The sequence below is a fragment of the Lynx rufus genome, unplaced genomic scaffold, assembly GCF_022079265.1.
Source record: "Lynx rufus isolate CCGP_SWC_20201006 ecotype Redwood Valley unplaced genomic scaffold, mLynRuf1.p SCAF_1, whole genome shotgun sequence".
Lineage (NCBI taxonomy): Eukaryota > Metazoa > Chordata > Mammalia > Carnivora > Felidae > Lynx > Lynx rufus.
The window spans coordinates 189,421,181-189,448,973 of NW_025814823.1; the positions used below are offsets into that span (position 1 = coordinate 189,421,181).

The 27,793-nt window shown below is 42.0% G+C and overlaps 1 protein-coding gene across 3 annotated transcripts in view; it reads left to right on the forward strand.

Moving 5' to 3' along the window:
* The window catches only part of EBF1 (EBF transcription factor 1), a 390,645-nt gene extending 369,289 nt beyond the window's left edge, over positions 1-21,356 (forward strand). For all 3 annotated transcript variants that reach the window (XM_047091804.1, XM_047091811.1, XM_047091820.1), the window contains exons 12-16: positions 4,608-4,673; positions 5,655-5,832; positions 6,475-6,654; positions 10,306-10,500; positions 18,960-21,356. In XM_047091804.1, coding sequence (XP_046947760.1) covers positions 4,608-4,673; positions 5,655-5,832; positions 6,475-6,654; positions 10,306-10,500; positions 18,960-18,991 — 651 coding nt within the window. In that variant the 3' untranslated portion in view covers positions 18,992-21,356. The remainder of the gene's footprint in view (positions 1-4,607; positions 4,674-5,654; positions 5,833-6,474; positions 6,655-10,305; positions 10,501-18,959) is intronic.
* Positions 21,357-27,793: the final 6,437 nt, after the last annotated feature.

Sequence of the window (27,793 nt, forward strand, 5' to 3'; positions counted from 1 at the left end):
ATGAAGACTAACATAGTTAAAATCAGAGCAAAAGGACCCCGCAGCATCTACTTCTGTGCTGTGCTGGATGGAATATTCAGCACTATTTTTCAGAGTTAGAATAAGAGAGATTAGAAGCTGCAGTGAAGGTGGAATCAGTTCTGACAGAACAGTGTAAATCCCCAGAGCACAGGCTCTGATGTCTGACACCTGAGGGTGAATCCCTGCTCAGCCAATGGCAGTTATATGGACTCAGGGAAAGTTGGCTGACCTCTCTGAGTCTCAGTTTCCTCACCTGCCAAATGGTGGTATGGGCAGTACCCTGAGATGCTCTCTGTGAAGACTGGGTGAGTTAATGTTCCACTTTCAATAAACAACAGTTATTTTTATTATTACCAAACCACCACCACCTTCATTACCAGGCTTTGGAGGACGAGAAGGTGTTAAGAATGGGCACAGAATGAAGCCAGCCTTCCAGATAAAGGAAAGGCAAAAGGAGTGAAGGTCTGGAGATGGGAAAGAGCCAATGTTTTGCTTCTAGGCTAGGGAGGACTAGCTAGACCAGAATAGAGAGCAGTTCTTCAGATGTGCAGGGAGAGGAGGTTGGATATAGAAGGTAGGACCAGATGATGGGGAGAATCTCTTGTAACCCCCATAGAACCCTGTACCTTAATTCTAGGAAGATAATGTGCCTTGAAAAGTGCTGGAGAGTAGTATCAGTTTGTTGACTACTGGAGCAACAAGAGGCTCAAAAATTATTTGCTAATTGAAGGGGTTGCAACATAGGAAATAAAGATGAATCTTCCTTCTGTCTTTGCAGCCCATTCAGCATCTTTATTATAAAGGCTGCAAAACATAAGTAAAAACCCATAACAATTAGGCTTGAACTATTTCTCAGAGTTGAGTCTCCCCAGTGTTTCTGTAGACTCTAAATAGCTTATCCCTTTTTTTCTTTGCAGACCCCACTCACGTTATCGTCAACCAATGGTCATAATAGGACAGGGGAAGCCAGGTTTTAACTGTGAGGGAAAATAGATCAGTGAAAGTTGTTCATTTTAAGGAGTAAACATTTTTTGTTTCTTTAAGAGAGAAGAGATCAAGGCCATGAAAAGAAAAATAGTCTGAATCAGGATGTAGATTGGAGAACAAGCATTAGCTCTATAAGGAGACTCTGGGGCTTTTCAATATTTAGGATACTAGTATTTATCTTCTTTATTCCCCAATGGGATATGTTTTTAAATCTAAGGATAGGATTAATTATCTTAGGAGAATCTAATCTCTACCTTCATGTTTTAAACTGCAAGCAGGGAGATGTTTTAAACATTATGAAAAGAAGAGAAAATCTCTCCTGACAAATAAATGCCTTGAAAAATTAGATATTAGTACTAGTCAAGTGTTCTTTCTTTTCAGAAATATTAAAATTGCATATTAGAATGGAAGGAGCCTTATACTATACTTCCTCCTAATGCCACAAAAAATAAGACTTTAGGAACAATTTCCGAGACAAAAGATTATATGAAACATCCAGTTCTTCCCCTTATGGGAAATTTCTTTTTTTTTTTTCTTTAACATCCCAGGCTCAATCATTTCCTAATGTGAAATTACAGATTTTTCAAATTACCATATAAAACTGCGAAAAAATTACACTTGTGACCACAGAAGAGATAGCATACACTATCAATTTGATTTTAAAAGGCATACATCTTTTATACTACCTGTCATTTTTATAATGCCTTTTACAAATTTAATCAATACATTTTAACATTCTATATACTTTAAGTGCAATATACAATAAATATTCAAGTTTCATCTTAAACATGCTTTAGCCTTTAAATTGTTAAAACTGCAGTGCCCTTTCAATCTACTTACATAATGTCATAAAATATACATTTCAAGGTAAATGAAGTCAGCTACTTCAATTTAGTCCCTCAAACTGGTAGTAAATGAGAGGTTAACACTATGGTGCCAAACCCATTATTGAGTAAATTTAGCACCTTGGACAGCTCTGTAAAATCTTTATTGCTTTCCTGACCTGCTCGTCATGTTCTGTCTGTGTGTTCAGTGGCTCTCAGCTCTGATTGAAAGGCAATATATTAGATCCCCAACACAAACACGCTTGGGGGCTAGTTCACTGGGAGCGTAATGACATGGAGGTGAGAGCAATTTTCTGGTCACCAAAATCCAAGCACCTTGCAGGTCCATTGCACTAACTCATAGAGGACCCAGAAATTTCCTTTCTCCTTCCCATTTGCAGAAATAACTAATAGAAGCTGAATCACAATGGCAGAGCTGAACCAAATGTGGGCTCTCCCTTAAATCCCAAAGTCCATACTGCAGTGAAGGACATTTTAAAATGGGCAAGGTATCATTTAAGGAAATCACTTTCAGGGCAAAAAATCCAGGTTCGCTGTCTACAAGACTGCTGGTCTGAAGTGCTGCAGGGCTGATGACCCACCTATGGCAGTGTGCCTACTGGGAAAGCATAACCCAGCTCCGTGGATAGAAGAAGGATGTAACTTCATAAAGCAAGATTCACATGTTTCATTTTCAGAGGATTAAATGGTGATGAGAGCTCTGGGTATTGAATAAGCAGAAAAAGAAACAATTGGATTATGTCACTGAAAAACCTTTATAGTCAAAAATATATGAGAGTAAACTGTATAGCATACACGAGTAGCTGAAATTTTTTCAGGTTTATAAAAACTTCAAAGATCTTGGAGTTTATTTTGAACTTCCCTCCTCCCTGGTTCTGTGTAATTAATTAAAATAAGCACTGGTCTGAGTCCTCAATGATAGTGTTCCAAGATTGAAATTCACAAGTGCAGTTTCCAACTGTACCTCATCTTGTTTTTTCCCTAAAATGAAAAGAAAGAAAAATACCTTCTCTGCCAAATCCAAACACTGGCATAAATATTTATTTGAAGAAATAAATGAACATAGACCCAGAGAAGTCAAATCTTAGTAAATAAACTAACTTGATCCTGTTTTGTTTTAATCTTTCCTAAGCGCCATGAGGTTTTAGTGAAAGCAGCACGGGCCGAATTTGATATGGGGATAGGGTTTAGTGTGCCCATACTGTAGTAAATTATTAACTGGTGTGGTCAGACAATACGGCAAACAAAAAGTGGTAAATTATCTTGTAGCTTGCATTAAGGAAAAAAAATAAGTTATTTCTGATGTATTGATTCAAACCTCATTGATTATATAATGCTTTTCATTCCTTATATAAAAAATAACTGAACTGTTTTACAAACGGGGTCTAGCAGCTTAAGGCTCAATAAATGTTTATTGAGAAGTGAAAACCCCTCTATCTCATTTTTGAATTTAGGACATTATATATGTCATAAGTAGTTACTGCAGTGTGACAACTATTTTATCTTATATTACAGAAAATTTAAAATTGAAAAATGTTAATATGTATCTAAAAGCTTGTCATTTCAAGAGTTGTTCAAGGATTTTTGAAGAGGCTATGGTGACAGCAAAATGAATGTAATTATATCCCTATTTTCTGATCAGCATCTACAGTATACGAAAATCGAATAGCACGGCTTCTCCATGAAGAAATCTATTGTGTGAAATATTTAAAGTTTAACTTCTTGAAACTTTACCCACAGGAAAAAAAAGTAAACATATCTTCTTGCAAATCACCTCTGATAATCATGCATGTATGTTTGGTTCTCTGATTAGCCTCCATTTTACAAGCCTAACTTTCCTCTTCATACTCCAGTTTAAATGAATATGAAGAAAATTAGGTCAGAATGAAGACAGAGTGACTTCTTTTGGTTGAATGAAAAAAATTACCACCACACACACTTTTGTAGAGTGTGCTATTAGAAACAAGCATACAAGCTAAATATAGAAGCCTACCTAAATGAAAAGAGGGAAACATTTTTCTTCAACTAGAATGAAAAGCAGAGCATATATCTAGGATGAGAATGAATGCGCAAATGGGGAAAATGACAAACAATACTGAAATAGCAAAGAATTGCTGTAAAAGAAACAGACTGTGCCAGTCATGAAAATTGGTGCAGAGGGAGCTTCCGGGGGCAGGAGAATCCTTCTGTAAGAGCCTCTGACAAACAGTGCATTGCCCCAGAATGTGAGTTTACTCCATCACTCCCTTATGTCATGGCTCTACCACACAAGGGAGATAAACAAAAGAAGTTTAATGCTACATGCTTCTAGTAGCCAAAGATTGATTGGAAATCCCTCGAAAATGACCTGTCTGATAAGGTCATGGTTCCTGGAATAAGCAATTAAGTACTAAATAAACACATCTTAGGGATTCATAACATGCACTGAATGACATCGATTGTAGTAATCTAGTAAATGACCTCGCAATTGTATTCAGCAATAAACATATGAGTGCTTTATCGTGCCTATGGCAGACTATTGAGTGATGTATTTTATCCTGCAGTACCAATGATGCTCACCTTTTGACTCAATTAAGTGTGTATGTGAACAGGGATAAATTGGTGATTTAACAGCATTCTGGGGTTTCCCAAGCTACTGCCTTTAAAACAGTGTGTTGACAAAGTATGGCCAGAGGGGACTATGACGTGGTCCTGTGAAGAGATGAGGACAAGTGGCCTTCACTCAGACGACTGTATCCACTTTTCTCTTGACAGGAAGTAATACTCAAAAGGGCTGCAGACCTGGTGGAAGCGCTGTATGGGATGCCACACAACAACCAGGTGAGCACGACTGTTGAAGATTCCTTATTGTGTTGAAAAAGGGCGAAAAACACAAAACCACTTGCATGAGTTCCGTGTCATCCAGACATGAGACATAAGGCTATTCCGTTCTTTCTTATTTTGTAAATCTCTTATTACCTTTTCAATGGAATCATTTCCTTACGAGAATAGGTACTCCATTTAAAACAAATTTTCCATGGGAATGTACTTCATAATTGAGGAAGAGAGTTACCAGTGTTTTATTTTATTCCTCTCAGGTTTTCAAGCAGATTTAGGAGGAAAAGGGGGTTTAATTTCCTCTCCTAAAAAGAATGATAAGGCCTGACTATAATTGTCTGCTTCTATTCACAGAGCAGCTCCATGTATATGAGTCAAATTGCTCTAGAAACTAGGCGTCTGGGCAATCATTCACTCTTTTTTTGTGTGTGACTTGAATCAGTGTCCAGGAGACACAGTTCCACTAATACTCAGGGACACAGATAGTTATCTACAGCCTTCCCTTAGCTTTAGTACGGGAGAGGAGTTGTAGCCTCTGTGTGTGTGTGTGTGTGTGTGTGTGTGTGTGTGTGTGTATGTACCACCAGAGTTCCTGTGTGTTATTGGCTGCCGGGTGGGGGTCGGGGGGACACCATGATGCTGTCACATGCGGGGTAGTAATATGGAAGGGTAGTAATATGGGGCTAAGACAATGGCCTTTCAAAGTCAGTCAAACAAGGTTATGCAGCCGAGCTCTATCCCTAATAGGTTAGTGTCCTTATGTGAGCTCTTGGCCTCTCTCTGAGCCTCAGTCCCCCATTTGCGATATGGGCCCATTATGATGAGACTTCTTCCCAGGTTTGCTGAGAGGTTGCAGAAGGTAATGCAGTTAGAGCACTGGAAGCCCTGAGCACCAGGCCTGTCGTATAGTAAACACTGGGAAAAAATGGTTTTCCTGGGAGTATGACTAAGGGTAGCTAAATGGAGTATTGTTTTACTTTGCAGGAAATTATTCTGAAGAGGGCCGCTGACATCGCAGAGGCTCTGTACAGTGTCCCCCGCAACCACAGCCAGCTCCCGGCCCTCACCAACACCTCGGTCCACGCGGGAATGATGGGCGTGAATTCCTTCAGTGGACAACTGGCTGTGAATGTCTCGGAGGCGTCACAGGCCACCAATCAGGGTCAGGAGCCTGTTCCTCTCCCTCCCCATTTCCTTGCCCCTTCCCAACCTCGGAGTGCTCCCCACCCCCCACCCCGACCACTTATTTGGCATAAAACAATTTTTATTTAAAAACATCTTTTTCCGAAAGGGGAGATTCCTAGTTTCTGTGTATCAGATATTACTGTAGAATTTGGGTTATAGCGCTCACAGCTGGCAGTCTGGTTCGGGGGCTAGAAAGGAGGCATGCATTTAGCCATCTCTCCATTTGACTTTTCACCATAAACCATGAATGACAGATCGCAAAGAGGGTTGGAATTAAAGTTCTGAGGGGCCAAAGCACATCATCCTCGCCCAGGGAATAGGAACCTGTTAACTCCAGGGTACATCTCTTAGATTGGGATTTATTTCTGCTCCAAAATGATAATTTATAGGCCCTGCATTGCCACTTCTCACGGCCCTGCTAAGTATTTATGATCTCCTAAGAAATGTGTGTTTTGCTCGCTTCCCATTTTAATCACAGAGCTAGCACTACCAACCCACACACATGAATCACCCAAGCCCTTCCCTCTGGGATGTGGCAGCAGGGCAAGAAACAGAGCCCTTCCTTTCCCGAGGCTCCCAGGATTGCCACCCTCATCCCGGTTTCGCCCCCACCCCTCAGGTTTCACCCGCAACTCAAGCAGCGTGTCACCACACGGGTACGTGCCGAGCACCACCCCCCAGCAGACCAACTATAACTCCGTCACCACGAGCATGAACGGGTACGGCACTGCCGCCATGTCCAACCTGGGCGGCTCTCCGACCTTCCTCAACGGCTCAGCTGCCAACTCGCCCTACGCCAGTAAGTAGACTTGTGTGTCCTGCGCTTCTGCGCGTGTTGCTTGGTTAACTGGGCGTCACGCTGTGTGGCCCACTGTGTAGGTCTCCTCAGTCTGAGGACCCCCACCACTCAAGGGGGCCCCAGGCGATGCTGTGAAAGGCGCCGTTGTCTCTGCCCTCCCTTGCTCACCTTCCTCATCCCAAAGTCTCCCTCTTGGCCAGAACTGTGCTGCAACCCGAAGCAGTGGTGTGATGTCATCGCCAGGACCCAAGCTTCAAGTCCCGTTGCAGAGGGGTCTGACTCCTTCTTCTACCAGTCACTGACCGGTGGCCAGGGGCAAGTTCTCTCCTCTCTAAGCCTCAGTTTTCGCATCTGCAAAGCGGGGAAGGAACTAACACCCATCCCGTACAGTTGTTGTGAGATAAAATCGTGCATGTGATGAGCTTGTCCTGATGCCTGGCCCACAAGAGGCACGTTCAGTAAACCTGAAGAATCATGATGATGGAATCATAATAATAAGTTATGCTGCTACTGCAGCATAGTCCCAATAGTGTAAAACTTAAAATCTCTCCCTTTAGGAATATGACTCCTTTTTTTTTTTTTTTAAATGCTTGGAATTTTTCTCCTCTGTGCTTGATGTGTACTAAAAACAAATAACAACAGACCAAAAAAAACAAAAACAAAAAAAAAAACAACACTTTATTTTCCAATAATTTGGCAAGATGAAAAAAAAACACACACATGTACAAGAATTATTTTTTGGTGCCATGTCCTTCCTTGTCTTAAAGAAGTTGAGCTTAAAGAATGTTTTGGTGCAACATTTAGATTGTATCTAAAGAACCTCAGGGAACTGGCATCTTTACTTATAAAATGTCCTGGGCTGTGTTTCTACAGTCTCTTTATCTGCCTCTGACGATTTTTACATAGATAACCAAGTTTATCTTGGACAGTGTGTGTAACTCTTCTGTTTTGTAAAATGAGGCCAAACTCTTAGACATTTGTGGAATGATAGAAGATGTGTTGTTAAATGAAAGAATATTCATTATTTTTTAAAAACGAGTCTTGGCTAAAAAAAACACAAAAAACCTAAAAACCACGCTGTCTCTAATATTGGAAATGTGGAGCCTTCTAATCCTTTGAAAGAAGAAAGATCATTCTTGGCTTTTGAGAGTGGTTATTTCTGAGAGTAATACTTAGAGCCTTTTCCTTTCTGGGTGAATTTTTATGCTCTGTGTGTGCTAAATTTTATATTTCCACTTTATCTGTTTGGAATCAGCAGCTTTTTGAACATTTATAATTTCCCCAAATAATCTGCATACATTATGCCTGCCTACTCAAGAGTCCGTGTTTGGGACCAGTTTCACATTGGATTTTGATTCATCGAAAGGTTGTTTCTCATAGATCTATCATTTCAGTGTTCTCCCATCTACTCAATCAGAAAATGTTTCAATCATGACCTGAAAATTAAAAGGTGGCATTCTTAATTAAATCAATAAACTAATTGCTATATGGTAGCAATTCAATTTAGGGGCTTGGATTACTGTCTTCCCAAGCCGGTGCAGACACGCAACAACTTCAGCCCGAGATTGCATCTGTCGGACTGTGAAACTTCCAACGTTTAATTTCCATTAATTGATTTCCTCAGTGCTCACAAATATAGTATTAAATTCTCAAATAGGCTCTCAGATGGGATGGTTTTATCTGCATAAATGCAAATAAAACAATAAACACAAAGCCCAGCTGATTTGAATTTTTGCTTCCATAATATTTAATTATTCATAAACCACTCATGTTGAAAAATTCCAAACAGAATAAAAAATAAAATAAGACATTCCACTGGTGAACACACTTTCTGGTGTGGTGGCTGATAACTAATAACGTTATAACAAATGGAGCTGCTTGACTATATTTCACCCTTTCCTCTGTTAACCACCCCCCTCAAACTCCCCACCTCTAAATACACATAATGATCGCATTTGCCAACGAGATTAATTGCCTTCCTCAGTGAACCAGCAGGATTTCAAGTCTACGAATATTTAAAAATCAAACCTCCAGTGCAGGAGTTTTGCAATTTAAATGGGTGTTATTATTGAGCGTATTTTCACATTTACAAATCCTAAGAGATGTATAAAAATGCTGGCCTCATTAAAAGAAAAAGTACAGTTTAGAAAATGTTTGTGAAAACTCTGAGGATGGCGGCTCTGTGTTCTGCTCCGTAAAGCATTCGCTGCCTTTGGATTGTGTAGTGCCGAGGGCTGATTACAAGGGGTCATTTCCCCCTGATGGCAATTGTTGCCTATTTCCCATTTGATTCCCGCTTCCCTAACTTTCCACAGCCAAGAGGCCAAGGGAAGGCCAGCCACCTACCCAGCATTTTAGACTCTCTGGGGGGCTCATGGGAAGGAGACCTTTTCCCCTGGTTATCTGTTTCCTTTGCAGGGTGGTGTAGTAGAAAGGACACTGAATTTGGTTTTGGTTCCTGGCTTCCCTGCATTCTAGCTATGGCCCTTGGGCATGTCACTAAACTATTTTCTGAGACTCAGCTTGGTCGGTTTGCTCAGGTATAAAAAGGATGTAATAGGCCCCAATTTAAGATTGCTTTGGCAGTGACATAAGATGAAAACGACATGAAGATTCTTGTGAATGATAAAGCAGTATGTAATGTTGATTACATAACGTGAAAAATAATACAGTAGAAGGAAGTACTTAGAATTTCAATGAAATGCCTGAAAATCACTGGGCAGGATTCATACTTGTCCCCAGGAGATGGAGGAAATAGAAGGTGAGTGTATGAAAATACTGGTCTTGAGTGGAGAGGACTCACTCTGTACCAAATCTGTCTCCTGAAGTAACCATGAGACTATTAGCAGCTAGCGAGATATGGATGGCCAGGCTGAAAGGACCGTGTTGGTAGAGAATGTGCATCTACCAAACTCATGTCTCCAAGCAACTAGGCTTTCTCCCTCTCTGAATTGCCAAAAATCTCCCATCATCGATAATCCACATTCCCACTACTACTAGACTGTGAGTATTTGCATAAAGCTCCTATCCTACTGCCTATTAATTCACAAGCATTCATGTACAGCTCCATGGGGGATGGAAAGAATTTGGAACTTTGACTTGTAGTTTTGCATTATCCACAAATGTTGCTTGTGGCAGTCTGTTTGTCCACATGGCCTTCCACCTACCCTTCTTCCTCACATCTCTCATTCCATTAGTGACCGCGCTGTCTCAGGCTGGCCTCCTCCTGCCTCTTATATCCCCAGCCACTTTGCTAGAACCTTAGTTCAGGCCCACCTGGAATGCTTCCCTTGACTCCTCTTCCATGAAGCTTTCTTTGGTTCTCTTCCCTGCCTCTGCAGAATTGGCAGGCTCACTTTTGTCATTATTTTGTGCTACTCTATCCCTAATGAGAGCACTTTTGTTTCCTGGCCTGGGATGCCCCAGTGCGTAGCACACTGCTCGGCACATAGTAGGCCCACAATAAATACATAAAAGACCACCAGCAATGAAAGTACTCGGTACAAGTACTAAGTGATGAAATCAGACAAGATCCCAAGAGTTCGGGAAGGGTCATGCTGGAAGGGTGGCCTGAGCAGGGTGGCTGGATGAAGGGCCTCATCTCAAGATGCCAGCAGAGGCTGATTTCTCCTTTCCCATTGCCCCACTCAGTCGTGCCATCCAGCCCCACCATGGCCTCCTCCACAAGCCTCCCCTCCAACTGCAGCAGCTCCTCGGGCATCTTCTCCTTCTCACCAGCCAACATGGTCTCAGCCGTGAAACAGAAGAGTGCTTTTGCACCAGTCGTCAGACCCCAGACCTCCCCGCCTCCCACCTGCACCAGCACCAATGGGAACAGCCTGCAAGGTAAGCCCCACCCATGCCAACAGAATGCCCTGACTTCACCTCCTTCCCCCGACCCCCCAGGGCCTGAAGCAGATGTGTCACTGGTGCAAGGGCATCAGCCTCGGGCCAGCCTGCTTCTCTGTGCCCTCCTTTCTTTTGTTCCTTTGTGTTCATTGTCCTTGGCCCTGGGCCCTAGCCCCTAGCCCCACGCATCCCTCCTCTACTGGAGTTGCCTGAGCAGTCCTCTTTCAACTCCAGCAATTCTGCTCAGGCCCGGGATTTGCTTGAGAATACTGTTTCCACTTACTAATGTCATCATTTCTCTTTTCTCCTCTTTCATTCCCTGTGGTCGCCATAATCAGACCAGTCTTTTGTGGACTCTAGCAAGTTCTCCACTGCAGGGTCTCTCCCGGGACTGGCATTCTCCTGAAGTAGGTCACTCAACCTTCCCTACCTGTTGACTGTGTCAGCGTGAACGTATGTGGGGCTGATCACGGGGAGTGGGTGAGCCATGGCCTGACCAGAGCCCTGAGGTTAGAGCATTATAGACCAAAGGCCCAACACTGACTATTGGGAACCAGAACCCCCAAAATATGACTAGAGTATTCTGGGTCATATTAAAATTGTTCAATATTTGTCCCCATCACGGAATATGGAAAATAAGAGTCACCAAGAATTGAGGTGACCTCTCTATTCATTGAGGAAAAAAAAAACACCCTTTTTAAAATGGGTCCACTGTGTCTTACATTTTTCTCATGTGCTGGTACTGTTGACCTGCACAAGCTCATTCATCCCTCACAGCAGGAGTGTGTGTTGGGCATTCAAAGCCCCTATGTTATGGATGAGAAAACTCGAGGTTAGGGAAATTATGAAATTGCTTGATTTCTGGCAGTAGTGTGTGGCCAAAGCTGGCTTCAAACTCAGGCTCAAAAATTCATCTCCTCTTTCTGTCTCCCAAGCAGTTTATTACTCAGAGGGGGGTAAAAAGGATGCATCCAGGATTCCTAAGGCATCTGGCAGGGAAATAAGATCAATAAAATAATCAGCTGCCATTTATTTAGCACTGAACCGTGTTTCAGGCGCTGTGCTAAGCACTGAGCACGCTTTATCTTACTTAATCCTAACAACTTCCTAGTGAAATATGAGGATATTATGATCTCCATTGTACGGATGATAAAACTGAAGTTTAAGGAGAGTAAACACCTGCCTAAAGGCACAGCCCGTAAATGGTGGAGATGAATATAAACCCCAGCAGAGTCTGCACCCCTAACCCCCACACAGCTCCCCACAGTGCCTTCCTTCATTGGTTGTCATGCCATCTTCACTGATGGAGGTCAGCCATGGGGGTCGAGAGGGGTCAGGAGGGTGGCATACCCATCTGGGATTTCTCAGCTCTGTTTCTTACACACACACACACACACACACACATTATGTGTATGTATGTTATGTATATGTATATGTATATTGTTTATGTTATTTATACAGAGTATACATGTACTCGGTACTGGATGCTTTACATTGATATAATCTTATATTGATTCTTTCAAAGAAACTATGAAGTCAGTACTATTCCCTTTATATAGATGGTAAATTCAGGCCCAGTTTGCTCAAGGTCACACGGCTATAAATAATAGAGCCGAAATTGAACCCAAACTGTGTGACTCCAGAACCTGAGCTTTCTAATTACTCTGCCTTTCAGACTCCATACAGGCTCTGCTAAACATTCTTCAGAAACCTGCTGGCAAAGCTGCCCAGCACAGCCAAAGTCATGCCCAGTAAAACATGCTTGTGTCCCTCCCTTGAACATGCATTGGCAAAGCCATCTTCGAGGGCAGAGGAAAAGAATCTGACAATGGAACTACATTTCAGACAGTATTATTCACAATGCGTCGTGCCCACCCCTACAAAGGGGAGCTACCCATTCATACAAATCTGACTCTTTTTCAGCTAAAAAGAATGCTTTGTCACCCTCAGTACACCTCCGGCTGGCAAACTAAGGATGTAATGCCTAAGTATAACTTCTAGTTTAAATCAGGATAAAATATATGGAAAGCAGAAATCTGCCATTCTTGAGTTGCTTATCACCACCCTCGTTAAACATAGATTTGATATCAAAATAAGGTAGAATGGGGTTTGTAATCAGGAGCTGACAGGTGGTGCTTGAGAAGAAAAGGCCCATAGCTCTTGGAGGGTCAGTAGCTGTATTACTGGCCAGCGGTGACATAAGCAGGTAGCCCTTAGGCAAGGCCAGGTCTCTTCTTGCCGTGTAGACCAAGCAGGGAGCAGGAAGGGACTCAGCCCAAACTGCAGAATGTCCTGGATTTAGGGGACATCTCTCTGCTACTGTGTGTGTGCGTGTGTGTGTGTGTGTGTCCGCATGCATGTGTGCATGCACGTACACACATGCACACGTGCATGTACAGGTGCTCTTAAGTAACAATGAAATGGCTTCAAAACAAGGACTCATACAGAGTTTGTTCATTTGTTATCCAGGGCATTTCTAACCCAAGTCTTCACAGGCTCCAAGAGTGCAGAGACCATTCTCCCCTGTTATGATAAGTGGCTGAATCACCATCTCTCTGTCACATTTCTCACTTATGGCTGCACAGTGGGGAGGGTTCGAGGTGAAATTCAGGGCCACACTTTGTGCTGGATTTGCTGTTGTGGACGACATTGCCCTTTCCTTCTAATTCAGCATGTGTCCAGGGGTTTCTTTCTGCTGTTTTTTTTTTTTTTTCCCAACACAGTCATGTACCAAACATCCCTACCTTTGAGGGATGCCAGGGTAGGAGGTATGAGTAGAGAGATTCAAGTCAAATTAACTGACACCATTTTCCTCTAAGCTGTCCTGTCCCTGTTCCTGCCCACTCCACTCCCAGCCGCCGCGGTCACCAGGGCCCCCATGACTGGAATTGCGCCTTGGCCCTCTGTACCCAATGCCTGTGGCCTGAGGTGCACTGTGCCACTGTTTCCCGGGAGCTCCTGCCTGAGGTCTCGGAGTCTCCCCTGACAAAAGGGACGCTGGGACGTGGGCTCCTACACCTGTAACTGGAGAATGACCTCATTGTTAGCTTTCTAAACTCTGCTGGTCTGTGGAGAAAGGGCATAGACGGGTTACAGAAAGGGGGTGGTGAGAGCCTCTGAAGTGTGACCTTCCTTCTTCTCCTTTTCATTGTTATAGTAATTTCACGTGGGCTCTCCTAGTTCAGAACTGTGATCATTAAGACAGGGCAAGTGATGAAAGAAGTGTTGATCAAGCAAATTGACCATATAAACAAGATCAGAGGTGACATGTTTAGGCTGTTGAGGGTTTTAAAGACCTGTGTACCCCCAGCTACCACTCTACTAATTGTACTGGTTGTTTGTTTGTTTTGCCAACTCCTTAAAGGCCTTTTTCTCAGCAGCCCTGTCATGGCCTCCTCTAGTGACTGCGTGTATGTTTATTCCCCAACGAACATGCACTGCAGTCTCCCATGATGGTGATGACGATGGTCACAGCAGCTGGCATGGGAGGGCTTGTTCCCAGCCCGGCTTCTGCATTATATCATGTATTCTTCCCAGTCATCCTTGATGTAGGCTGCTCCTTGTCCTCCTTCTACAGATGCAGAAACCAAGCCTTAGAGCCAAGATGGCTCATCCAGAGGCACACAGCTAGCAAATTGGAAGAGCCTGGGGTCAAAAGCCCGGCAGACTGATTACTGTGTGAGCCCCTATGCTATGTGGCCACACTAAAGTCAACCCACTGGGTGAGGTCCATGTGGACTGCAGAATCCTGACCTTAAAATCTTTCCCTGGGGTAAAGGAAACATAACGCCACAGTAAAGCAGGCAGGTCTGTCTGGGAGAGGCTGGGCACCCCCTGTGGAAATTCAGAGGAGGGGAAGATTAGGGGGAATTCAGAAGAGCCTCACAGAGAAGGGTGCCGTTGAACTGGACCTTGGAGATAGGGCAAGGGGGACTCAGGCAGAGGGAGATGGGGAGGGGGCATCATGTCAAGCAGAGGATTAAAGATAACTGGAGCTAAAGAGTAATGTACAGTAACCAGCAAGCCACTCGGCATCCCGGGGCACAGGGGCCAAGAAGTGGGGATAAGGTTAAGCAAGGAAGTCATAAACTCCATTCTTTACAAAGATTTTATGATTCAAAGTTCCTACTGCGATTCCAACTGGCTTTCTTTACCAGGTAGATAAAACCTTGGACAAATTACCATATGTCTGAGAAACTTTTTTAGGATAAAGCAAATCTTATCTCAGCACTTCTGGAATCTCAGAAGATATACTATTAAAAAAGTGTAAGTGTTATGGTCAAACAAATCTAGAAAGTGGTGCTTACTGAATCCCTGTCTTGGAGAGACACAATGTACCTAAGTTTATTAAAAGCTCTGAGACACCCTGCAGTTAAACAAACAAACAAACAAAAAACAAAACAAACAAAAAGTCTTCTATTTAGTTCTTTAAACTTATTTGCCCAGAGAACCCTTTTCCAAATGTGAAGACCAATTAACATCCCATGGAAAACTTTGGAAAATGTGGCTGTATTTTGGATTTAAAGAGAAAATGCAGAGAAATCTTCTCCGTTCCTATCTAGGTAAAGTCGTTGATGAATACTGATCCTGACTCCCCAGGTGTGTCTATTTTCATAGGTCAAGGGTTCGAGTGACCCACTGTGCCCAGTCATTGTCCTGGAGAGGTCCTCTCCCTTCTCCTAAAGCTTATGCTCCCTAGAGCATGGCTACTATGCAATTTCAGGCCTCAGAGGACTTCATTAATCAAGAGAGAGGCAGCCCCAAGGAGGCTGTCACCATGCGATTGGACCTCCCCCCAGGGTAGTGATTTTAAACCCTAACCATGTCCTGGACAGTCTCTGCAGTGAAAAATTAAAAACAAAAGACCAGAGTGATTTCACAAAAATTGTACCCATGCACTGAATTTTTTCTTTCCTCACCTTATTATAGCTTAGGCTGGCTGGCCCTACCTGATTCTAGATATCTTGCAGTCCCACAGCGATCGTGTGGAGTTGTCTTTTGCGCCGTGTACATGCTCAATTTGTGCAAGATATTCCCCCTATTCTGTTCCTGATTAGCTCATAATTCCTACACATGTGGTGGTTCGAGGAAGACCACATTCCACCCTCACTCCAAACTCTCCCAGCTCTGCAAAACTTTTCATTTTGTCTTTGTTCTTACCAAAATGTGAAAACCCTAATGAAAAATGCATGGCCTTTCAAACCAATAGTTTTCTGAGCTTCTGTCAGAGAACATGATCACCCTGCCGCCGGGGAAAATGGCAGAGCCACCTCGGTCTGATGATGTCCTGTGAAGTTTGGCATGTGTTACTCTCTGACAGTGTTGTGTCTTTGTGGAAATCTTCATGGTCCCCACTTGGGCGAGTCAGTGTGCCAACGGCTTTTCTGGAACATTCCAAGCCTCAAACACCCATCCCTCTCACCCACGTAAGTAATCTTGAGGATTGAAGCACAGATACAGGAAAAACAGCTCCTATAAACCCAGGAGCTTCCCTGCAGTCATGCAGTGGGATTACTTTATAAAAAGGTCTCTTCACAGGTATAGCAGCTTACAGACTACAAACAGCGATCTTGTCCTAAAATGTATTCATCAAGAAGTGTTCTGCATCTGGAGTTTAGGAAGTCACAGATGAGATGTAGGGAGCTGTGACCCCAGTGTTCTATGCAGAGTGTTGGGTGCAGGTACATACGGGTCTTCTTCTGGAGAGAGATTCCATGGTGTCTACTAGGCTCTATGAGAAGTCTGAGGGCCAACAAAGGCACGGTAGGAAGGTATGGACAGGCCAAAGCCTCCCCCTAGATACCCTCCAATATGTCTGTTTGTTTTTAATTTTAACTGTTCGCTAACATGTATAAACTGGGCTGTTTTGTATTTTAAAACATTCAGATCTCCATCTTCTCTTCAAAGAATTCAGAAAAGCTGGTGGTTGTGAGCAGGCATTTCTGCACAGCAGCGTTGGGGGAGCCCGCTCTAAAGAAGGCATGCCCTTGGCAGAGTCGCTTTGATCCCTACCAGGGCACATCGCTCACTTATGTTCCCAGTCTGGGCTCCCAGGGCATTGGATTCTGCACCCCCTGTCATCCAGATTAAGAAGCACTGTTGGCTATGGACTAGCACATCAGTTAGCTTTGCTTTATAACTTTTAATGGGGCCCTAGATTGCTAGATCTTTTTTATTTTTTTTGTTTTTTGTTTTTTTCCTTCTGGCCATCCAGAATTAAAAAAAAAATCCTGATGTTTTCAGGGCCCAATTAATAAACTTAATAAATGTTGGCCAGACCCACTGACCAAATCAGCAGGAAGTTTGTCAGTTGTCTGCTTTGCTTTGCATCGTATTGACACTGCCTGAGCTACCCGGCTGGCTGTCCAATAGGGCACTGCCCTTTAATGCCAGGCACACAAAGTAGATTTTGGTGGAAGGCAAAAGTAAGATTTGCTTCTCTTGCCAGAGGCTTAGAACTCCCACAGAAAGACCTGTCTTTAATAAGGGTGCCAGAACTCACCTCCAGCCTAGATGAAAGATCCTTAGGGAGGCAGAGCCGGGCTGAGCTGTCACAGTGCAAAGAGCCCCTGCCCCCTTGCCTTTGGAGCTATAGCATCTTGGAGTTTCAAGTTAAGGCTTGGGTTGAAAATCTGAGCTCCCCGTTTCAGTCAGATCTAAGGCTCACTTGAATCTTAGGGGGACTGCTTTTCCAACTGATCTCGAATCTTTGGGGGTTTAAGTTGGCCTGCATTTGGCAAGAGACACTTCCTGTTTCTAAGAAAAATGGCTTATGAGGGCTTACGAAAAGACTCCAGGAGCTTTTGGACTGCAGAACGGCTCTTGCAAAACAACATTTGGATGATTTACGTGTATATGAATCAGAAACATGTGGATTAAATTTCCCTGTGAATACAGATGGGTTTAAAAATTAACGGAAAAAGTGTTTGGCAAAATACATTTTTTAATTGAATTTAAAATGTTGGGGGTGGGGGAGGGGAAACAAGAGGGGTGTGGGGACTGCAGGGCTCAGAGGCTCACCTAGCCTCCCTGTGTCTGCAGCAGGATTTGTAGTAGTTGGGGTTTGCTTTAAAAAAGGCACATTCTTTTGGACATGAGAGTTGGGACACGAAGAGAGCCACTTCCTAGACTCAGTCATCACTGACAAGGACATCAATTTAAATTTAGAGTTGCCAACAAAAAGAAAGCAATGACTTTCTCTCTCATCTTTGGAAGCAAAAGATGGCTGCCTCTTGCTTCTAATGGACACATCGCTCTTACCCCAAAATATTTCAAAGTTGCCATACTGTTTTAACTTTCTTATAGACATCCCTTCATTCCTCATTCTCTGCATATGAAGTATGCTGTATGGGGTGGTGCCTTTTTGATGTAAGAAGAAACACAGACCAGAGATGTTAAACAATTAGCATGAGGTCACACAGCTAGTTTGGCAGCAGAAGGGATGGGTTAAAAGTAATAGCAGCTAACCTCTATGAGGTCTTTACTGGAGCTGACACTGGGCCAAGCACCACACATATGTTATTTTATTTAAATCTCCAACAACCCTAAAAATATCACTGCCCTTACAAATACCGTTAACTGCATTTTCTAGCTGAGGAAGCAGAGGTTCAAGGAAACAAGTAACTACCTCTGGGAGACATACTCAGAAAGCAGGAAAGCCAGAGGTGGAACAGTGGCCTGTCGGATTCCGTGCTTTTCTAAATACCACTGTGTGCGGGCTTCTAACTTAGAGCACTTCCAAAGATTTTTTGATTACCCCAAACTGATTTCATTTCCCCCAGGATCTCGCCCCAGCTTTCCTAGGCTATAATTTTCTAAGAACGTGGTCAGACCATTCCAGAACCTTGAGTGCAGCAGTAGTATAGGAGACATCCTGCAGGTTCATGCAAACCTGCCTTCCCCTCCTTCTCCACGTTTTCTCCCAGCTTCATATTCCCCAGAACAAGGCCTGAGGTGGCTGGCATTTCCTTCTCCCTGGTATGAGGGATGAAATATAGGCATTCAGATTGCTGTTCTAGTATTCAGTCTTCGCAAATAGCACAGAGCCGTGGGATGAACTAGTTTTTTATTTTATATTACGGAAGTCACAGGGAGGGGCAAAAAGAGGGACACACTGGAAATTCTCACTAGTTTGCAAGGTTTGGGGCTGCAACTTTCCCAGCGATATTCAAACTCTGCAACTTTCCAGTTATGTTTTAAGATTGAAATCAGATTTGGAGGGATGTTTAGCATCTTCTGTTCCATTAAAGACACATACACAGGCTGACTTATCATTTTTAATAAAGTACATATATATTTTATAACAAAAACTCATTCCAGGGGAGATGAGAGCACATTTGTGACTAATATTCAACCAACATAGTGGTGTGTGGGTGTTTTTTCCCATCTTTTTTTTTTTTTTCCTCAGTGAGAATTTTGGCTGCAAAACCATTGACTTTTGTCTTCTTTTTCCACAGCGATATCTGGCATGATCGTTCCTCCCATGTGAAAGAATTGCCTTGAAGAATTTTATTAATGAAGAGGTTGGATTCTGCTACAGAGAGTAATCTGATACAAGTCCCCGAGTGGAACTTTTAACTCAGGCCTTTTTAAGAGGAATCACAATAACTGCAGATTTTTAAACAAACAATATCACCGACCTTGCAAATACTGAAATTGGAAGGGTTCTGCAAGTGCAGTGTTGGTTAAAAGTTGTACCTCCCAAGTATTTGGGGGATATATTTATTCTGTGTTGATAAAAGCAAATCCACTTTTTCATTTTCTTTCTTTTTTTTTAGGCTTAACTCTGCAATCATTTGTCTTTTATAAACCGTAAAGCTGTATACAAGGGACACTATAAATAAGACTCCATGTTTTAATTTATGATGTTTTTAAAGCTGTGTAAAGGGAGAATGAAGTGGGGATATTTACAAAAAAGTAAAAAAAAAAAAAAGAAAAGAAGAAAAAAAAAAAAAAAGCTTGTATGGGACAGAATAGGAATGCCAGTTAGATTTTTTAGAAAACTAAGGGTCGGCTTTTGCGCCTTAAAGCATATCAAATGGTAGTTAGCTCAGACAGTGCATTTTCAATATCTAACTTAACATGCCATCCCTTAGCAGTGCAAGCTTATTTATCTCTTTTGTATTGTTGTCTTAAGTAACTGTGTAAATAAATGCAGCCTGGAAAGTTAAAAAGTGATGTAAGTGATCACATTTTTCCCTTCTACTCAAAAATCCAGTGCCTCTAGACAGATTGTTAAAACTGCATATTTAAACCTGATATAATTCTCTCTTTTACTTATGTCAACTTCTTCTGAAGCCAATGGCCTCTGGAGAGCTTGATGGCACACATACTGTGTGAGAATCCCCTATGAGACTGCACGGAACAGGGTCCAGGCACAGAATTAGAATTCCACATTTTGCCCTCCAGTCATCAAGCCAAAATCCTACTCACACGCCGCCATTTGCAAGTTTAAATTGACTCATCCTAAATGCTGACTTCATACCAATCCTCCAAAAGCTGACAAAAAGCAACATGGCAGGTATTTCGGATTTCCCATTTGAGATGACACCTCTATCGGTGACCCTCACCGTTTGTAACATAATAGATTAGAGGGACAGGTTAAGTGCTTTGGAATTCAGAGTAAAAGGAAACTGGGAGAAAGGAGAAGAAGGTTGAGAGCTCCAAAACATAGTTCTCTGTTCTATGGAATTTTTGCTCTCATTATCTGGGAAGTGTTCTTAAAAGTAAGAATAAATAGCAAAGACGCAGCAAAGCTCTGAGGATGCGTTTGCCTGATATTTTTTCTTTGCTGTTGTGTTTTGTATGTAGTTATAAATACTGTAGATTTTTTGTGATTTTTGCCAAAGTCGTCGTTCTATTTATACATTTTAATGTCTTAAGACAGTTTTTCAATATCACAAAAAGATTTTACTGCATATTTTGCAAAGAAAAAAAAAGCTCACTACCTTTAGCTTGCACATACTTGCAAAGTTAATTAAAAGGCTTTTTGTTTTCAAGGGGATTTTGTAAAATATCCATATAAATAATGTATTTATCTTTGGAATTTGTACATTGCTTTCCCCTTCTTCCTTTTCCTCCCACTCCCAGGTTATTTTATTGTGTACGTTTGCTATGTGAAAAGTGCGTATTTGTTTGGTCACCTACAGTTGTATTAGCTGTTTCAATGTGATTTTTAAACATTTCATTTATAGTTATTTTTAGTTTTGTTTTAAACCATGCTTCAATTTTTTTTTATTTCCACCCAAAAGCCATTGTCTATTTTTGTATTATTTGTAAGTTAAGAAGTTTTTTCCAATATATGGCAAAAAAAAAATAGTAGCATATTATTCTTGTAGCATTTAGTTCTGTAGATTAAAAAAATGTATCCTTTGCTTTGGAAGCTTACAAAAAAAAAAAAACCCTAATGCTGTTTTACTCTATTAATATGCATGGAATCTCTCCCTTTGGAGTGACGCATTTTGTGCATTGAATTTCGGGGGAGAAACTTCATAGAAATCAATGAACATACTTTCTTTCCTAAGTCTGCTTGTATATTTCCTCTGTCTTTCACATAAATATAAACCAGCAGATTGGATGCCTTAACAATGCAAATCATATTCATTTCACTTGTACATTGTAACTGTGCACCAGAACTGTCAGTCATCACTAACATTCTAAGAAAAAAGAAAAAGAAAAAAGAAAAAAAAAAAAACAAAGAAATGGAAAAGCACAAAAGAACTGTTTTGTTACCTTAAGACAATGTAACTTTTTCTAGTAGAGCAAGAAATTTACAACAATGCTGCAACTGTGCATGCCCCCATATGGATTTTGCAATGGTTTTCACTAGACTGTCAGAGTGCGATTTTTATGGGTTGGGGCGGGTGGGGGAGGGGGGTTGTGGGAGGGAAGGGAGGGGGAGGAAAGCTGATTTTTCAAGGTGAGAAATAATAATAATGATGATTAATAATAATAAAAAAACTGGAAAATGTAAGCAAGGTGGACGCATTGCTTCTCGGTACTCAGAAAAGTTGTCTGAATTCGTGTGGTAAGCGCTGGCCTGAAGATGTATACAATTTAAAGCCATATTTTGTCTGGTGAGCCCCTTAACTGTTTGTGAAGGAATGGTCAGCCGGTGAGGTGTCCGGCTCAGACCCTGACAACAAACGCCACCCATCTGTCAGCCATGTGTAGTGGTTAGAACTTTTCTTGAAAGTCCAAAGAGCCTTTAAAATGTGTATAATTTGTATTCTGTTGCCTCTATTTATATTGATTAGATGAAAAGATGTTCTGGCCCTCTGACCCTCTTTCTTCAACACAAAACTTCTACAAGTAAAAGATGTTCCCCTAAATACAGAATATGGCTTTAAGAGGAAAATGAAATAGAGAATTAAGATTTCAGTTTTGGGGGAAAAATACAGCTTCTGGATGACTGGATTGCCTAACACGCCCTGGCCTCACATTGTACTAGGATGCAGCTTAATGAAGTCATCTCTGAGTCTACTAACCTTTCACCTTCCTATCAAACTTTTTGAATAGACACACACTGTACAGTTCAATTGTTAGAGAACCTAACTACTGTAGAGATTGTTATAATTTTTTTTTTTTGCAAAAATTCAAGCTGTAAAAACTTTTCAACTTTCACAATATTTAATTAAAGTTACTTCCTGTCTGTGATGGCAGCTTCTAGTTGTGTATTCATTTCAATAGTTCAGATGAGCCAAAGTCCAACATATGTAGAAGGTCTGTGTTTGCAATTACTCAGACCAGTGTTGACACCCAGAGAGAAGAAATCTGGGTAGTCCTGAGACACCTACTCTCTTTCTTTGTAAATCCTTGGGGATTTGCCAATCTGGGAATGCAAATTGCACACGCACAGCGTACTGCTGCCCTCTGGCGGCAGCAGATGGATGCGCACATGTGCACACTGGCCCACAGAGGAGCCAGGAGCCTCAACGATTTTACCAGCCAAGCAGTGCAATCCCCCTATAGTGACTGAATTGTGAGTCCAGGATCTGGCCATTGTAGAATGCCATCCTCCATGCTACGAGTCTGAACCAAGCTCTTCACATACAGCTGCTAATTAGTCCCAGTGAGCCTTCTGGTCAATTAGTTATGTGCCCTGGCTCATTGATGAGGAGGCATGTGTGAACTCAGAAGCTTCTATGATCTACAGCTTTAGATCCCTTGTGGATAAGACACTCTGCTGGATAAAACCAACCTTATCTGGAGTCAAACGTTCCCCAAACACCCAGTAGGCACCTTCTCCTGTTAAATGGTTTCACTTTAAATTCTATCAAAACCATGAGTCTTTCCAGTTGTCCGCCCAATGCTTTCCCTGCTTTTGCAATTGTTGGATATGATAAGGTTAATGATGCTTGTAAAAGGCCTCAAAAACTTAGCAAATAAGCCATAGACCACAGAAACTTGATGACCAGAGCTAATAGGCCATCACACAACCACCATCTCGATCATTTGTGGTGGGCATCGTTGATACACTTTTGCTCTAGAATAGAGCCCAACTGGAAGTAATGAAAGAGTGTAATGAACAAGTTAATAAGTAGAGAAGCTATCGTCATTTTCTTAAAAAGGAAATACATGTTGCTTAGTTTGGTCATTTAGTATACATTTTCTTTTGTTTTTGGAATTCTGTATTAGATGCACATCCCTGTATTCGATACAGAAGGTAAAAAAAAAAAAAAAAAAATTAACAAGAGGCCCCTGCCCCCAGAACACTCACAGTCTCAGACAAGAAAAATCTATGCCCATCAAAGCAGTTTAGAAAGTTGAGAGTGACAGACACATGCGTGTCACACTGCCCCACCGTAGAAAACAGACATCTACACCTCTACACACTGGCCTCCACTTTCCTTAAGGCCTATTTCTTGCAAGCGTTCATTCACTCATCCATTCACATACACTGTGAAGATTTACTATGCACCTGGCACTGGGTGAGGTGTGATAGATTCCACAGTGAGAACAGTGACGCTGGTCCTGCCCTCATGGAGCTTATAATTGAGTGGGAAACAGATGTTAAGCCACTACAAAAGTCCATACTAACAAACGCACAATGGCAATGAACAAAAGTCCAGAGTGCTCTGGAAGTATATTACAGTGGGATCTGACTTAACCTGAAGGGCTGGGGAAGGTTTCTAGAGAAAGTGACATTTGAGAGGAAATGTGACAGATTAGGTAACCAGGTTAGGGCAGGCACCTTAGGTAGAGGGAATGAAGGCACGTGTAAGGATGTGAGCTTTGGGGATGGATCTGTGCATTCGGAAACAGGAAGGCTCTGGGACTAGAGTGTGCAGATGTGAGGACACTGCAGAACTTGGAAAGTTCGATTCACAACACATACCGAGCACCTGATGTATGCTGCTTGGCACTGTACTAGATGCTACGATACACAGGGAAACCAGTCATACTTCCTGCCCATTGGGCCCAAGTCTCAGCTCAGCTTGGCACATAAATTCACAGCCCTGTGTTTGCTGGTAAAGCAAGAGCGGGTGAGCTGGGGTAAAAGCAGGGAGCACCTTGCTTGCTCTAGGCAGTTGCCCCCACATGGGAATGTGGGCCCAGTGAGGTCCATCTTTCATTTTTCAAGAATGCTATATGTATTATTGGATTTTTTTTTTTTTGGTGTGAAATTTTCATTTTTTAAAGATGTTGTCATCTAATCCAAAAATAGTGTTTTAAAAACACTTCATTGGGCATACAAAATCCATGAGCCTCAAGAATGTTAGTTTGGGACTTCTGGCCAAAAGACAAGTTACTAAAGGAGATGTTTACACAGCCTGACATGAGGGTCATAGTGATCTGCCCTATCCATGGAGATCAAGGAACACTGCAAAGAGGGAATGCCTGAGCGGTGTGAACAGGAGCTCTCCGAGCAGATAAAGGCAAGTAGACCATGGAAGGCCATGGTCAGTGCCTTTGGCTATATGAGAAAAAAATAACTAAAATTAATGGAAAGTAATGGGAATATGGGAAAATGGAATATGTAATTGGGAAAAAAATCTGTATATTCTGCAGTGGCCACATTCAATGTGAAAATGTATGCATCATTCTCCCCCCATCTCCTTTTGCCTTGCAGAAAGACTCCCACATGTGAATTCACTTTTAGGTAGACTTCTAGAGAAGTAAAGTCTCTCCAACACACCATGCTCAGGGCTGTGCCTGCCCTAGCATGCTTCATATCACACACTTTCTCAAGACTGTTGCTGCTAGAATTATTACCCTCTGTCTCCAAAATCATCAATTTCTCCTTACTCAGAAGTACTTTCTTATCAGCCCACAATCCGATCCCATTTTAAAGGAAAGAAGAGAACTATTTGACCTCACTTTGGTTTCAATGTGCCGCCTTTCCACTCCCTGTTATAGCAAGTGCCCTCAGAGGATTTGTCGGAGTCTGTTGTCTTTCCTCCTTCATTTCTCTTCTTTTGCTCTCCATATGACAACGGATGTTTACTGTAACCATGAGTGGTGGTGAGTCGCAGACGTTGTAAACAGGGATCAAACATATATTTCCCTCGTTGCCACATAGGGAATGAGTTGAAGAGAGGCAGAGGGGAAATGGAGGGTAACTAAGAGGCCGGTGCACATTCAAGGCAAAAAATGAATAGCTTGGACCAAGAGGACAGAAAGGAAGAAAATAGATAGGATTAGAAGTATTGAGCATTGTGATTGTAGTCAACAATAGTGTTATCATATACTTCAAAGTTGCTGAGAGAGTAGATCTTATTTGTTCCTACCACAGAAGGAAATGATAATTATGTGACAGGATGAAGGTGTTAGCTAACACTATGGTAGTGATCACATTGCAAGATATAAATGTGGCACCTCAAGCCATTGTACACTGTGTAATTTGAACTTACGCAATGGTTTATGTCAAATATACTCAATAATTTTAAAAAATGGAGAAATACTTAGCGAGAGAGAACCACCAGGATTTGGCAACCAATGCAATGTGGGGATTGAGGGAGGAAAAAAGTCAAGATCAAACTCCATTTTCTGACTGGGGCAACTACTATTAAAGATATGGTTGATTTCTTGGGGTGTTTTCTTTGCTATAAAGCTGTGGAGCTGGGTGGTGAAATCCCTTCCTATTGTTCCCTGTGCTTTCCTTCCCTCTCCCAGCCATGATCTTCTCCAGAGGTTTCTATATTTACATTAGGAATGAAATTCAGTTTCCGGAACTGGAAATATTTTGTTACTTTTTTTTTTTTTTTAACTTAAGCATCAAGCAGTTTTATCTCTTTTCTCTGGAGAATTATGCTGCAGTGGGACCGATTTTTATCTACTTGGCATACTTTTTTCCCACCGATTGTAGAATTTCCACATTCTATATTAAGAATGAAAGTTCTGAACCCTGGAATGAACCACAGGCTTGAGGTCGGCTTTCTGCAGGAAATATCTTGCACAGGGAATTGGGCTAGAAGGAGAATCTAGTACTCCAGAAAGGAGCTGACCAAATGTCAACAAAAAGGAGGGAGTCCCATTGAAGTTGATTTGCTCCACAGGATAGATTTGGGTGGGATCCTGGCAAGGACGGTAGCAGCCATAAGATGAAAGAGTGCAAAGGGAAAGGAATTAGAATCGGGCAGTAGCCATGGCTTTCTGTAACATAGGTGTTCATTCAAGATATTCTTACTAAAGGCTTTCTTTGTGTCAGGCACTGTGCTAAGGATTGGGGTATGATTGTGTCTTAAATAGACACGTTTCCTTCCTCCATTACTGTCTGAGGAGGGCACAGATAGGAATCAAGCAATCACACCAATATATAATTTCACATTGTGGTAAATGTTTCTGTAACCCTAATATATCTGAGAGAGTATATGGCTCTACCTCGGCACACATTCAAGCCTATGTCAACACCCAAATTTAGGTAGAAAGAAATTGGATTTTTTAAAATTCAAATCCCTTAAGGACCATTAAAAATAATCTAAATGTAAAGTTCACAGCAATTCCTACTGAGCTTCTCTTTCCTCTACTATCCTTTTCCTTACTCCTCACCTTATTCAGACACTGGTTTCCTCAACCCATCTGACAAAAAGCCTATTCTGAGTTTGCATGCTTTTTCTTTTTTCCTCCTGTCTTTGCCCATCTCTCTCATTGCATTGCATTGTTCTCAACTATGTCTTTTCCCAGCAAGAAAATCTTTCATCTTCAGTGGAGCTGGGAAAAGGGGAGGTATTGGGATAACCAAATATGATTCCCTTTGGCAGGCTGTGGGAGGGGAAGGTCCATAAATACTTCCTCGTTAATGTTTGACCTGTTATATTCTGAGGGGCAAGACTAGAAAGCCATGAACATATCCAGCAAGATGCAGTGATGTGCTCATGCAAGAGAGCAGACCTGACGGAGCAGGAGTTAGCAAGGCAAAGCTGGAGCGAAGTGGAGAGACCATTCTAAATGGAGGCAGCAGTCACCACAGAGTGGATAGCATTCGATTTTCCCACTCACAATGTCCCTCCTTCTCAGTTTATCTCCTCCTTCTGTCATTTCCTTTTTTAATGCATCTCTACATTCTCCTACATTCTTCCCTTCATCTCTGTCTATGCGACACTCCTCATCAGTGTTCGGTTCACTGGTAGCTCTTCAAGCAGAGCCATTACTCTGGTTATTCCCATACCCCTCTGGCTAGCCCCTTCCTTCTCTTTGCCATCACTCCTACCTGCCTCATGAGTGTCTGTGCATGGAATTCTAGGGACTTGGTCAATTTCTCTTCATCCTTTAAAAGCAGCTACAACCAGCTGAAAGATTAGAGATCCCCAATATTGTTCTTTATGATTCAAAGGTTAATGTTCCTACCCTACATTTAATGCCCTAGGAACACTGAGAGCCCACTGTGCTCAACTGAAAAGGCCAATGTTAAGCCCTATTCTGTCCCACAAGGACAGAATATTATGACACACCCTCATGTCCAGCAAAATGTCAGTTTGCTTTGTTAAACTTAAGGTGAACCTAGAAAAGAGCGTAAAAATCAACACGGAAATGGTGCAAATGGCAATTGGCATTCTCTTGTTGGGGGCCTACTTTTATATGAGGTGATATTTTAGTAACTTTATAGAAATTTGTTAAATTCTCAATGGTCCTTAACGGTGCAATTATCCTCAATTAAAAGTGAATTGCTCACCAACTTTGTACGAGAACAGAGGGTCTCCATTGGACCTTGAAGCCCATTTGTTTAAGACATATATGGACACAAGATTTGGTATATCTATGGAATGTATTAGCTCAATAATCAGTATATGCTAAAGATGGGTTCGAAACAATCACTCAAATTTTCTAATCCTGTTTTTTCCTCATCCAT